Here is a 13,888-nt window from a genome sequence, read left to right as displayed (position 1 = left end):
TGATGAGTTAGTTGATAGATCTTTGGATTTTGTCCACTTTTCTCTACGCCTTGTTGCTTTGGAAGGTTGAACTTCATAAAGTTTGCAACTTTATGAATCTCCAGGCCATTTGGAGCATTTGACTCTTTCGATATGAATTTGATTTAAGTTTTGAGGCCATGCATGGAATCTTGGCCTTTTTACCCTATTTTGGCCTAATAAGAGTTTAAGACATGCATGTATGAAAAGCACCGATTTTTATGATGTGTTTGGTGTTGGAGACTCTTTTGGAGCTTCTGGACAAGTAACCTTATGGATTGAGTGATTATTACTTAAGCCATGTAGTGTTTTGGACCTTAAAGTTGAGATCTATACACTTTGGAGGGTTCTATTGGATAAAGTTGGAAACTTTATCCATCTAGACTCTATTATGGACCAGATCTGAGTTAGAGACCCTTTAGAATTAAAGTAAATGGTTGAATGCGTTAAGCTGCTGAAAACCCTGTTACCACGGCGTGGCAAGGCCACCATGACATGGTGGCGGGGCTGGTCGCGACTATTTTGTCGTTTTCGACACCACGACGTGGTAAAGGGCTACCACGACATGGTGGTCAGCTGAGTTGAATCTTCTTGATTTTTTTGACTGTTTGACCCAGTTTGACCCAAGGAGGGTATTTTGGGATTTTGATTGAGATTGGTCATTTGGTTGGAATAGGTGTTGATTAGATCTGAGATTCAGAGTCAATACCTCATCAACTTTTGTCCAGTTTGCAAGGTGAGTTTTCCTCACTATACTTACGGGTCAAAGGCACCAAGGCCGGCCTATTGGTTTGATATCATGCTATTCTCTGATATGCCAAGTATGGAATAGATACACATGATTATGCTAGTTGTTGATATGCTAGTCTGGTAGATCTGTAGGACTACATGTGATTCTGTCTGCATGATTATCTGTATATGTTGTTATCTATTATATGTCGGCATATTATGTTGGGTTGAGGTCGTACTGCTTCGTGCGGTAGCCAACAAACCCTGTAGCATTCCAGATATGAGCTGAGGGTCGAGTAGGACATGTCATACTTATATTGAGGGCTCAGGACCATTCCAGATACGAGCTGAGGATCATGGTGGTATGCCAGACTCGTACTAAGGGCTTAAGGGTATTTCAGTTCGATGATTGAATTTGGTCAGGGAGCAAGCCAGACATAAGTTGTGAGCCTCGAGGGAAAGCCATACTTATGCTGTGAGCTTAGGGGTAATCCAATCTTTTAGTTGTGGACCCAGTACATGTTGTTATTATATATGTTATATGCTTATGTGTTGGTACTTTGGGGTAACTCACTAAGCTTTGGCTTACGGTTTTTAGTTGTGGTTTCAAGTACTTCAGATGATCGAGGGAAGGCGAAAGTGTGACCGTACACATCCTCTTACTTATGACTTATAATTTGGGAGACTCTGATGTTGGAAAAATGTTTTGAAAACTATGATATGTAAAGAATTTATGAATTGGGTTGATTTTTTAAGTTTAAATTTCTTTTGATTTTTTATGGTTGTTACAAATCTAGCACATACTTAGCATAACAACAATCCAATATACCAAGATACAAAATCCAGTGGGCCGACCTTGGTGCCTTCGACCCACAAGTACAGTGAGGAATACTCATCTCAGAGTCTGAAAAGATAACTGAACAGATCACAACCTCAACTGCTGAATCTACAGGTCACCTATAACAAACAATTACCTAGTCTCAAATTACCGCTCAAATACCCAAAATACCCTAAGACAAACTTGCTCAAATTCAACGGTCAAAATTCGAAGTCAACTACAGCAAGTCGCCACGCTGTGGCCATCCTTGGCCACGTCGTGGCCACTAAACGACAAAACAAACGGGCCCCGACCCAGTCGCCACGCCGCGGGGACTGGTCTGGGCAACTTAAACCATTAAGTCACTTTCTTTTCCAACTTTAAGGGCTCCAAAACTTATATATGGTCCTTTCTAAGGGAAACTTTGTCCCTTTAGACCATCAAAGAGATAGAGATCTCACTCCTAGGTCTAAATAGGGCAAAAACATGACTTGGCTTAAACCATTAAGCACTTTTTCCTTGAGGGCTTACTAGATCCCCATTCCAGAACGTTTCTAATACCTTATACTCATATAAAAATCCATACTTCCCAGACATACATGTCCAATGCATGTCTTGGACTCTTATTAGGTCAAAATAAAGAAAAATGGGCCAAGATCTCATACAAGAGTTCAAAACTCTATAAAACTCTAGATCCAACACTCCTAACCACAAAGGGACTCCATGGATTCATAAAGTTGGCAACTCTATGAAATCCCAACACTCCAATAAGTCCCAACATGAAGAATAAGACATAGAAACCTAGATCTATGCACAATAAACCAAAAAGCTTGGAACTTGGGGACTTACAAGAGTCCAGAAGATACACAACAAGATGATGAGACGAGTTGCTTGTTGAATCCAAGTCTAGAAGTCACATTCTTCTTCTTCTAATCCCCCAAAATCAACACAAAGAGCTTAGAGAGCAGACATGGATGTTAGGGTTTGTTTGGAGGCTGAAAGAGTGTGATGGATGTTGAGGGTGAACAATCCTAGCCATCACATTCCCTTAAATAGGACGCAAACCCCGAGTATTTGCGTTTCTCATTAAACCGTTACTACGCTGTAGCGGCCTTAAATGAGATCGTGATATTTCTTGGAACTCCACGCCGTGGCGCTTTCCCCCATAAATACTTAGAATCTTGAAATTTGAATTATCTTTGGATCTGGATGTTACATTAACCGGGGGGGGGGGGGGGGGGGGATTTCATCTAATAACTCATTTTTAACAATGTTTGGATACCTAATAAATTTGTGTTTCGCCTTTGAAAATAAGTTTTGAAAAAGTTACAATTTATTGGAATGACTTATAACTTATTAGAATAAAAAACAAAAAAAATCAATAAGTTAGGAAAATATTTTTTAAGTTATTGAATTAGTCTTTTATTAATCCAAACACTTTTTTAAAATTTAGTTTTCTTACATTTATAAATCAACAAGTCCTTACAGTAAAAGTCATTTTTTTACTTCAAAATTAAATCTTTCTTCCTTGAACGACGAGCTTCCTTGAACGACGAGCTGCTCCCTGTGTATCTGTTCGGCCAAATTTAACTTCACTTGGAACTTAGGCTTGCTTTGATGCATACGAAAAAAATGGCTTCACAACAACACTCGACTACTATGGAGAATCTCCCCTTCGATGTTTTATCAAACATATTCATCTGGTTATTTGCTAAACAGCTTGCACAAATGAGGTGTGTCTCTAAATCTTGGAATGCTTTCTTATCTCAATCATCCTTCATAAAATCCCATCTCGACCATTCAATCCATAACAACGATGAAGTTCTATTGTTCTTCTACGGGGCATTTGATATTTTCGGTGATGAAGCTTTCTCTGCACATCCCACCAGATCTCCCAATTTGAAACTCAATGATTTCATTAAACCCCCATTTAATCTCAAGTTTGCCACTGTTATTGGATCCGTTAATGGCTTAATATGTTTTTTTGATGAATCATATCACGATCCTATGATTTACATTTGGAACCCTTCTCTTTCCGCCTTGTCAACACTCCCACCACATTTTGTGGCCTCCCTTGGTGATAGTTATCGGAAAAGTATCGATTTCCGGTTTGGGTTTGATTCCAAGTCAGATGATTATAAAGTTATTAAGCTTGAAGGCCTTCTCCGACCACCTAGCTTCATTGACCCGACGTTGGCAGCCTCAGTAAGTGCTTCATCTTTTGTGGTTAAAGAATGGCTGCAAGTTGAAGTTTATAGCATGAGAAAGGGTTCTTGTCAGCTAATCACTCAAAGATTCCCATCACACATCACAGGGATTTCTGGAGAGGATGAAGTCTCTGTAACTGGCTATGATGGCCTTCCTCATTGGCTTGGTTTTATCGATGAGAAGAAGGCGTTACAAACAATAGTTGCATTCGATTTGGGTGCTGAGACATTCTGTGAAATACCTCTTCCAGTTTCTATGTTAGAACACAAAGCGGGTGATGTTTTAGGAGTTTTGGGTGGAAAGCTTTGTGTGATGTCAAGGGTTAGAGATGGTGAATGTGAGGTGTGGGTGATGGATGACTATGGGGTGGTTGAATCATGGGTGAAACGATATACCTTTTCACAGTTTGGTAATATTGTTCCATTTGGATTCACATTACACAATGAGTTTCTATTTAGAGTTGAGAAAGTCCGTGGTGATGATGATGATGATGATGTTGATTATGATGATTTGCATGATGTTGAATATTCCGATGATTGTTTTGGTTTGTATGATCCAGTTGCAGAGAAGTCCAAACTCTTCAAGCTTCATTGTGGCATAACTAAAATTGTTGGATATGTTGACAGTCTTGTTTGGATGGGACCTAATGAGCTTCAGAGGAGCATCTCTCAGTTGCAAATTTAAAGAGGCAGAAACAGTATTGTGGATTGTCAAATACATCAGTTCTAATTTGCATCATCCTTTGTTCTTAATTAATGTATTTGTCAAGTTTCAGTTTGTACTTTTTAGTGCATTACATCTATATTCTCTGAGGTTTGTAAGATTATGTGTTTGTCATTGTGTTTCAATTTGCTTTTTTGCTACTATATATATGCAGAAAATATTTGTTTTCTTTTAACAAATATTCGTCATATGTGTACCGGTTAAGAAAGCCTGCTTACTTGTTTTTTTTTTTTTTTTTTTTTTTTTGTCTTACTATTACTATGAACTTTAGGCGAAACAGATTTAAGATGCAGTACACAGAAAAGAAAAGAGTGCGGGGAAAAAAAAAGAGAAAAAAAAAAAAGCAAGGTTTCTTACTTTTTGCCCAATTTCAAACTGGGCTTTGGAGTATTTGAAGAAATTGCCATGTTCAATTTTCGGTATACGAGTTGTGTGACTTGGTGAGAGTTGAATGAAGATTGCATTAGATATAAACGCGCATTGGATTAAACGGTGTGCCCTTCGATTTCCTGCTTCAACGACGTCCTAGTTCATCGGCTTTAATGGCTTCACTTCAACCCCCAGCGACTATAGAGAAGCTCCCAAGCGATGTCTTATCAAACATATTCGTCAGATTATTGGCGAAGCAGCTTGCTCAAATGAGGTGCGTTTCTAAACCTTGGAATGCTCTCTTAACTCAATCCTCTTTTGTAAAATCCCATCTCGATCACTCAATCCGTAACAACGATGCTATTCTCTTGTTCTTCTACGAGGTATTTAAGAGTTTCTTTGAACCATTCTCAGCACATCCCTCCAAATCTCCGGATTTGGAACTCACTGATTTCATCAAACTCCCTGGTAATCTCCGGTCTGATGGCGCCAGCGTTGCCGGATCCGTTAATGGCTTAATATGCTTGTATCACGGATCACGTAGAACTAGTCGTTATGTTGTTCACATTTGCAACCCTTCACTCTCCAGGGTTTTAACTCTTCCACCATATTCTATGCCATCCTGTGGTAATGATCCGATCAGAATCCTTTTCCGGTTCGGATTTGATCCCAAATCTGATGATTACAAAGTCATTAAGATTGCAAGCCTTCTCCGACCACCTAGCTTCTTGGATCCCATGTTAGCAGGCTCGGGTATTATTTTTTTTCTGGTTAAAAAGTGGTTCCAAGTTGAAGTTTACAGCATGAAAAAGGGTTCCTGGAAGCTAATCACTCCAAGGTTTCCATCACACATCACAGACATTTGTAGACAAGATGAAGTCTGTGTAGATGGGCATGATGGCCTTCTTCATTGGCTTGGTTTTCTTGATGAGAAGTGGGAACTACAAACAATAGTGGCATTCGATTTGGGTGTTGAGACATTCCGTGAGATGCCTCTTCCAGATTCTTTACTCCATCACAATGTGTCTAATCGCATGAATGTTTTAGGAGTTTTGACTGGAAAGCTTTGTGTGATGTCATGTGTTAAAGATGGTGGATGTGAGGTGTGGGTGATGGATGAGTATGGGATGTCTGAATCATGGGTCAAACATCATGTTTTTTCACAGTTTAGTGGTGATATAAATCCATATGGATTCACATTGCGCAATGAGTTCTTTTTTGAAGCTGAGAATGATAGTCTAGCTTTGTTTGATCCGATTGCAGACAAGGTTAAAAGGTTCAAGACAATAGGTAGAAGACTTAGTGTGGGTAAAGTTGTTGATTATGTTGATAGTCTTGTTTGGGTAGCACCTTCTGAACGTGAAAAGGGGAAATAATCACTAAGAATCATGGTGAATGGTGACATCAGGTCTTTCTTTTTGTTATATGTTTTGTTAGAAATTTATCTACTTTGCATGATGTTATGTTACATCAAGATTCTGTTTTGTAAGCATGTTGACTTTGACATGGTGGTTTTGTTTTGTACACATTCAAGTTTTACCTTCTTGTGTGCATTACATCGCATGCGTTTGGCATGCCTGTTCAATCTATCTCAACTTTTTAAGTGATTGCTACCCCTTTTAAACAGTCTAGTCTCAATAGTCTCAAGTGTAACACACCTATTTTCTAGGGAAAATACCGCTAATAGACAAAAAAAGGGGGCCAATTTTAAAATTTAGTCATAAAAAATGACTTTTCCACTTATAGACACGCATTCCGCGGAGGGCCCTCTGCAAACCTCTGCGGAGCTTTGTTTCCACCGCGGAACCTAATAAAGTGACAATTTTTTATTGTTTACAAAATTGCTCCGCGGGGTCCTCTGCGGAGACATTAACCCCTCCGCGGAGGGGATGGTTGGCTGGGGTTTTAATCCCTCCGCAGAGCCAGTGGCGAGGAGCTCCGCGGAGAGATTAATGACTCCGCGGAATGAATGGTTGGAACGTTTTTTGACGGATTTTTTGATACAAATGTTGTTTTTTCATTTTCTTATCTCCATTTGCGATCAAATTTGTCTAGTGTTACTAATTTATTTTCCAAAAGAAATATGAGTTTTGTTATTCTATGTACCGGGGGTTTTTGGCAGATAAGTAATGGGGTTAACACCTACGTTAGACCTAAGTTTAACAACTTAGGTATACTGCTTCCGCCAAACTTTGATCGTCGAATATTGTTTGATTTGGTCAAAAGTAAGGCTAATTTGTTCCATAGTAATATATCATTGTCATTTCAACACCCGGTTCATGGGTATGTTATGAATATTGTAGACGAAGCAGATGTTCATCAACTCAGAAATGTAATTTCTGAAACGAAGGAGATTGTGCATTTGTATTTGGAGGTGTTTGAGGGATGGGTCGAACCGACAGAAGCGGTTGAGAAGATTGTACCATACAATGTTGAAAACATTGTATCTGATAATGTTGAAAACATTGTATCTGATAATGTTGAAGAGTGTCCAGAACAAGAAACTGTTGCAATGAATACAGTGGAAGAAGAAAATTTATATGAGTTTGGAAGACTGGGTGACAAAACTTTGTCAGATGGTGAAGAGTCAAATGAAGGTTGGTCAGAAGATGAGTTCACACACGGGAAAAAAGCTTCAGACATATTTTACGATATGCCTCCCATACCTGATTGTCCTTATCCTATTGTTGAACCCGGACCATTTCATAGTTTAGGTCCAAATGATGATATGTTTGTTCGTCAAACGTATGATAACAAACAACAACTAATATTTGCTTTGAGTCTTAAAGCTATCAGAGAAAAGTTTCAGTTTAAGACCAAACATTCTAACAAAAATCGTTATGAGGTATATTGTGAAATTGAGAACTGTAGTTGACGTTTATATGCAAAACGCATTGTTCCCACTGATGAATTTGAAATCAGGAGTTTCAACAACGTGCACACATGTTCGTCATTACAGATACACCCTAATCATAAGCATGCTAATAAAAAAGTCATGGGTACTATATTGCATGAGATTATGGGAAAAACTCGTTCCAAGGTTTGGAGGCCTAATGAAATATCAAGGGATTTGAATGCTTTGCTGGAAATTAATGTAAATTATAAACAAGCTTGGCGTGCAAAACAATATGCTATGGAATTGTTGTTGGGATCCTCTGAAGAATGTTTTTCCAAACTTCCTATCTATTTTCACAATTTGAAGAGGCATAATCCCGATACAGTGGCGTATATACAAACAGATTCTGAAGATTGTTTCGAGTGTTGTTTTTATGCCATTAGGAGCACGGTAAATACAAAAACTTGTTATTTAATATATAATTATTTGTAAAAAATTGTAGAGTGTTTATGTGTTCCATTTTAATATATTGCAGATACGAGCGTTCAAACGTTTTTGTCGTAAAGTTATAATTATGGATGGTGCGCATTTGAAGGGTGATTTTAAGGGAACCATATTGCATGCAGTAGCTATGGATGGGAACAACCAGATAGTGCCCCTTGCGCACGAAATATGCAAAAAAGAGAGTGGTCTTACTTGGACATGGTTTCTTGAAAAGTTGTATGAATGTGTTGGTGATTGTCAAGAATTGACTTTTGTAACTGATCGGGCCGATGCAATTCGGGTTAGTATTGAAAATGTCTTCCCTCAAGCTCATCATGGCGTGTGTGCTTTTCATCTACTACGAAACATAGTACACAAGTTTGGGAAAAATGACAAAACAAAAGTGTTGTTTTGGAGGCTTGTGAAAGCTTACAAAAGAAATGTTTTTGAAGAATTGTGGTCTAGATTTAGTTCTACTAGGCCGCAAGTAGCGGCGTATCTAAGTGAAATTCCGCGTGCTAAATGGACTAGAGCATATTCCCCGTCGAAACGGTACGATTACATGACCTCCAACAGTGCAGAGTCCATGAACGCTTTATCTGTAGATGCAAGGAAGATGCCTATAATACCCCTTCTTGAGTTCTTCCGTCGTCTTTCTCAGGAATGGTGTAACAAGGGTCGCATCGATGGAGGTATGAAATTAATTTAGACTTTAATTATCTCTAATAATAATTTAATTATATATATATTCTTTACAGGGAAACGTTCAACAGTGCTAACCGAGTGGGCTGAAAAAGTAGTTAGTAAAAACGAAGAGTGTACGACAGGATGGTCCGTTTCTGGTGTTTCAGATGCAATATATCAAGTGCATGATTTCAAACATGGTGGCATAGTTGATATGAGGCAAGAGACTTGTACATGCAAATATTGGGAAGGAACTGGGTTGCCTTGTGGTCATGTCATAATGGTCTTAAAGCACTTGAAAAAAACTAACTTCGGACATTTGGCTATAGATGCTTACAAAATGGAAACGTACCGGAGTATGTATGAGGAGCCGGTTTACCCCCTTCCAGAACCGTGTGATTGGGAGATTCCTTCTGAGATGATGGTTGTTAAACCCCCGATAATGGATACACGTCAAGCTGGTAGACCAAGAAACAGAAATCGTATCCCGTCACAAGGTGAGGAACCTATAGTAAGAAGGTGTAGTAGATGTGATAGGTACATGATCAACGAATATGATTGGTATCATAAACGTGACAAACGTACGAATCTGCAAGTGAAGATAAGAATATTAGGTATATAACAACCTAAGGTAATTAAATGATTTATTATAACGGATTACATACCACACATCCCAATGCCACAAAACAAATTTTGAAACGATTGTACTGATCTTTCGTAATGTACGTGAAGGTGTTTGGATTGGTTCTTTGCAGATTATGGAAAAAAACTCGGTAGGGTTGAGAAACTTTTTCTTAATACGTGATTGCCTGAACTCATTTTGACAACTCGGTAGGATTGGTTCTTTCGACACCACGTTACATATTTATTTATACACGGTAAACCTTGTCAGTCCGCGTAGAGAAACTTTTTATACACGGTAAACCTTGTCAGTCCGCGTAGAGAAACTTTTTATACACGGTAAACCTTGTCAGTCCGCGTTACTGACTTGTCAGTCCGCGTAGAGAAACTTTTTATACACGGTAAACCTTGTCAGTCTGCGTTACTGACTTGTCAGTCCGTGTAGAGAAACTTTTTATACACGGTAAACCTTGTCAGTCCGCGTTACTGACTTGTCAGTCCGCGTAGAGAAACTTTTTATACACGGTAAACCTTGTCAGTCCGCGTTACTGAACTGTCAGTCCGCGTTACTGACTTGTCAGTCCGCGTAGAGAAACTTTTTATATATATTAAACGTAGTATCTATACGAAATTCAAATCTTTAATTGATAATAGAGATTAATTTACAAAATGGCGTCCAATGTACCAAGTTCTTTGAATGCAGCAAATCCATCTAATGCAGTCTCTCCAACAAATGGTACATCTCCATGGACGACAACAGAGTTGTTGGTCCTAACACAATGCTGGATTACCATTTACGAGGGTCTACCAGTAGTGGCTCCCCCTCATTGCCTTGTAGGTGATGAATGGTCCCGCCTAATAGCTTTGTTCAACTATCAGGTCGGACAAGGACAAGAACGACTAAAACCTGATATTATTAGTAAATGGATGGATTTAAAGTTTAAAGTCACATGGTTCAATCGATGCTACAATCATGAGAAAATGCGACGCTCTCAAGCAGATGATGAAGAACTTCTTCAAGACGTGAATGGATATTACTTGTGCGAGTTTGATGGAACTGATTTCAAGTATATGGACGTTTGGAATCTGGTAAAAGATAAACCTTTTTTCATGTAGACGGCTGTTTTATTTCCAATGTTTTATGTAATGTTTGTTAGTCGTAAGAAACCTTTTTCATGTAGACGACTCTTTTGTAATGTTTTTATGTTATTTGTAATGTTTATTGTGTTTGATTGTATGGTTTCGTAACATTTGTTGCTGAATTACATACTAGAAACAAGTATTTAATATTATTATATATATACAAAGTTCCTAATATCAACTTATATAGTTAGGCCTATATAGTATCCCAAATAACATTGCCATTTTATTTCTGTAGAGAAATCCCGCATCTCTACGTGCCGTAGAAATCTTCACTGGTACCCCCGAAACAATCATTTCCATAAACATGCATACAAATACTCCACAATCCCCTCTGTCAAGACTATATTCTTGTTGTGGCACGTCTACAACATCAACAAACTCCAGCTTTGCTTTGTCTTTGTGTCCAACGGGGAAATGGTTCCAGTACTCAATGACATCTAACTCTGAGATAATACTATCTCCAAAACTTGTGAATTCTCCACCAGTTAAGTACTTTGAGAAGTAACCCGCAATTCGTGCTGAATCATAAATTTCTACTTTCCAGGTATCTAAATGTAGCACCGTCATAAACCAATGGGCACTAATAACATTTATTACGAATAGAACCTGCAAAAAATAATATAAATTAAATACTCGTAATTTCAGTAATATTATATTTATAAAATAATAATTATTAAAGTTAACTAACCATATCCACATCCTTCCATTTAGGACAACCTCCAAAACCATTTGCTATACTCCTTAAAAATAATGATTTTCCGGGTTCCAAATTGATTTCTTGTGGAAATATCGTCCACCTAGTGTTCGCCGGCCGCCTTTCCATCAACAAGGAACTCCATATCGCAATATGTTGTACATTTTAAGATAAAAATGTTAGAATTATTTATATAAATTCTAGTCTAAAAAAATAGTTAACATTTTAATTAAAGGAATGTTACCGAAGAAAGTAACCACCCTTTGTCAGTAACAGAAAGTAACCTCGACCAAAAATCCATATCTAGTGGGAGAATATGCAGCCTATGTTTAGTGATGAGTTTGGCAGAGAGCACACTCCATTCTTTCCAAAAACTCATCGGACTATTACTATAAATACTGTCCAACAAGAGATGGTTTGAAATGTCACTACTCTCTGCATTGACAATGTCCTCATTTGTTTTTTAGGACTCTCCTCTATTTTTTTTCTTCCTTGTCTTGCTGATTTTCTTCAATTTTGCTGTCGATTGCATCTAAAAAATCAACATGTCAATAATGTAATATTTTAGAAATATACCAAATTTAAAATATGAGTTTTTTACCACTGTGAACGGAGTCCGCTGATACCATGCAACAGCCCTCTTTCGTTGTGGCCTACCAATAGGAGTCACTATTTTTGTGTCATGTTCACCCACGTCTTGTGACGGCTCACCATGCGTATGTGTAGGCGCAACTTTCTCCTCCAAACCACCATAGTCGAACTGTGTATCATGGTAATATGGTTCTTCATCCTCTTCATTTATCATCTCCTCCTCCTCCTCTACAAACCGTTTGTTTGGCTCATCTTTTTCATGTAATACACGATCTACTTTAGATGATAACTCAGCCACAACGCCTAGTAGACGCTTCACTAATGCCTTTGTGCTACTCTTCTTCTTCTTTACGACCCTCGTTGATGTGTCGCTTGACGTATAAGTTGTTTCTATTTCAGGATGTTGCGAGGAAGAAGCATTTGTGGCAGATTCAGTCGAACATGTATCCGACTTGTACATAGTTCTTCGAGGAGGCGAGACAACAACAGGTGGACTATTTCGGACCGGACTATGTTGCGGTGGAGGAGACTCTTCATGGTTAAGAGTCCAATTGACATAGCAAACATAAAACGACAACATCAGCTCCGTCCCATTTGCCACGACTGGAATAGGTACGTTGTTAGGCTACAAAAATTAAAATCAAATTGTTAGTTTAAAATGAAAATACGTTGGAATTTGTAAGTATAAATAATCCTTAATATAAAAAGCATACCACAAGCACGTTGATTATTCGACGACAGTGTTTTACTTCTCCACGACCTCATCTGCGGCAATTCTGTCGGGATGCGTACATAAAATTTGGTTGCCTCGGAGAACGTCTCCAAAATCCAGATCTATAGGAAGAAAATTTAAGTATCATGCTATTATATTTTATACTACAAACCGAAGTTCAATGTTATTAACGTATAAAAACAAAACAATGATAAGTAATTAAATTTATTAGAAAATAACCTTAAACGGCAGCATAAAACCAGGAACGGTATACTTGTGTATTTTCTTGGATTCGGAATTGGCCTCCTTGAATTGTCTAAATTCTACTATTTTTTTAAACATTCCACGCATCATCCGCGAAGTATACCTCCAAAAATACGTACCCCATGCAAACCTGCAATTTTCATATTGTATATTATAGTTATTATTATTGTATTCTATTTTTACACAATATTTAAATGTAATACCTGTTCCAATCATCTCTATTATCAGCAAGCTTGTATATTGCAGCGGGAATGCACGTTTTAACGTCCCGTCCGTGGAGTCCCTTCAACACAAAAACAAGCTGGATAAGCATCACAACATCTTCATCTTGAACTGCCAAATATTTTGGAGACATAATGAAGTCTTCCAAATCTTTCAACCGCATACGCGCATCAGAAATGTCTGGGAACAACCGAGCACGAAGACTTGAATTTGACCGGCCTTTTTCATCGTGGAGTAAAACCACATAAGGACCAACTTTTAAACCACAAATGAGAATATATTCCGTTTCACCAAAATCCAAATGTGTCCCTTGTATATAAAAAAAAACCTCCCCATTTCAAATACTTCTTGAGACCTTACTTCGTGCAACATCATCAAATGCACAAGTAACGGATCACCATGTGGGATATGCATTCCTAAGAATATTCCAAACGGCGAAGCTTCAAATAATTGTCGTTGTGATTGTGTTAGCCGCGGAAAATAATCTTTAATGATAGTACCCACCACACCTTTTAAAGTTAAATCCGCTTTTTGATTGAGATCTAAATGCTGCAAAACATAAGATTTAATTTAATTTAATATAAAAGGACATGAAAAAAAATTAGGAAATTATGTTTAAGGTCATTCCGCGGAGGCTTTATGTCATTCCGCGGAGAAGGCTCCGCGGATAGACCAACACCTCCGCGGATAGACCAAATCCGCTTTTTTAAACATCATACTTCACTCCGCGGAGGGTGCTCTGCGGACTGATATAACCCTCCGCGGAGAGACATA

General features: G+C 38.2%; 2 protein-coding genes across 2 annotated transcripts; both read left to right on the top strand.

The window, feature by feature from the left end:
- The first annotated feature begins 3,082 nt into the window (after positions 1-3,082).
- LOC145128360 (F-box protein CPR1-like) lies at positions 3,083-4,593 on the top strand. The gene has a single exon (XM_079063160.1). The coding sequence runs from the start codon at positions 3,182-3,184 to the stop codon at positions 4,454-4,456; it is 1,275 nt and encodes a 424-aa protein (XP_078919286.1). The 5' UTR covers positions 3,083-3,181; the 3' UTR covers positions 4,457-4,593.
- A 444-nt stretch (positions 4,594-5,037) lies between these two features.
- Positions 5,038-6,240, top strand: LOC145130271 (F-box/kelch-repeat protein At3g06240-like). The gene has a single exon (XM_079065103.1). The coding sequence runs from the start codon at positions 5,038-5,040 to the stop codon at positions 6,238-6,240; it is 1,203 nt and encodes a 400-aa protein (XP_078921229.1).
- Positions 6,241-13,888: the final 7,648 nt, after the last annotated feature.

This window comes from Lactuca virosa, chromosome 8, assembly GCF_052849685.1.
Source record: "Lactuca virosa cultivar CGN04683 chromosome 8, Lactuca_virosa_CGN04683_v6, whole genome shotgun sequence".
Classification (NCBI taxonomy): Eukaryota; Viridiplantae; Streptophyta; class Magnoliopsida; order Asterales; family Asteraceae; genus Lactuca; species Lactuca virosa.
The sequence above is the reverse complement of the archived record's forward strand: the minus strand, read 5'-3'. Positions and strand labels throughout refer to the sequence as shown.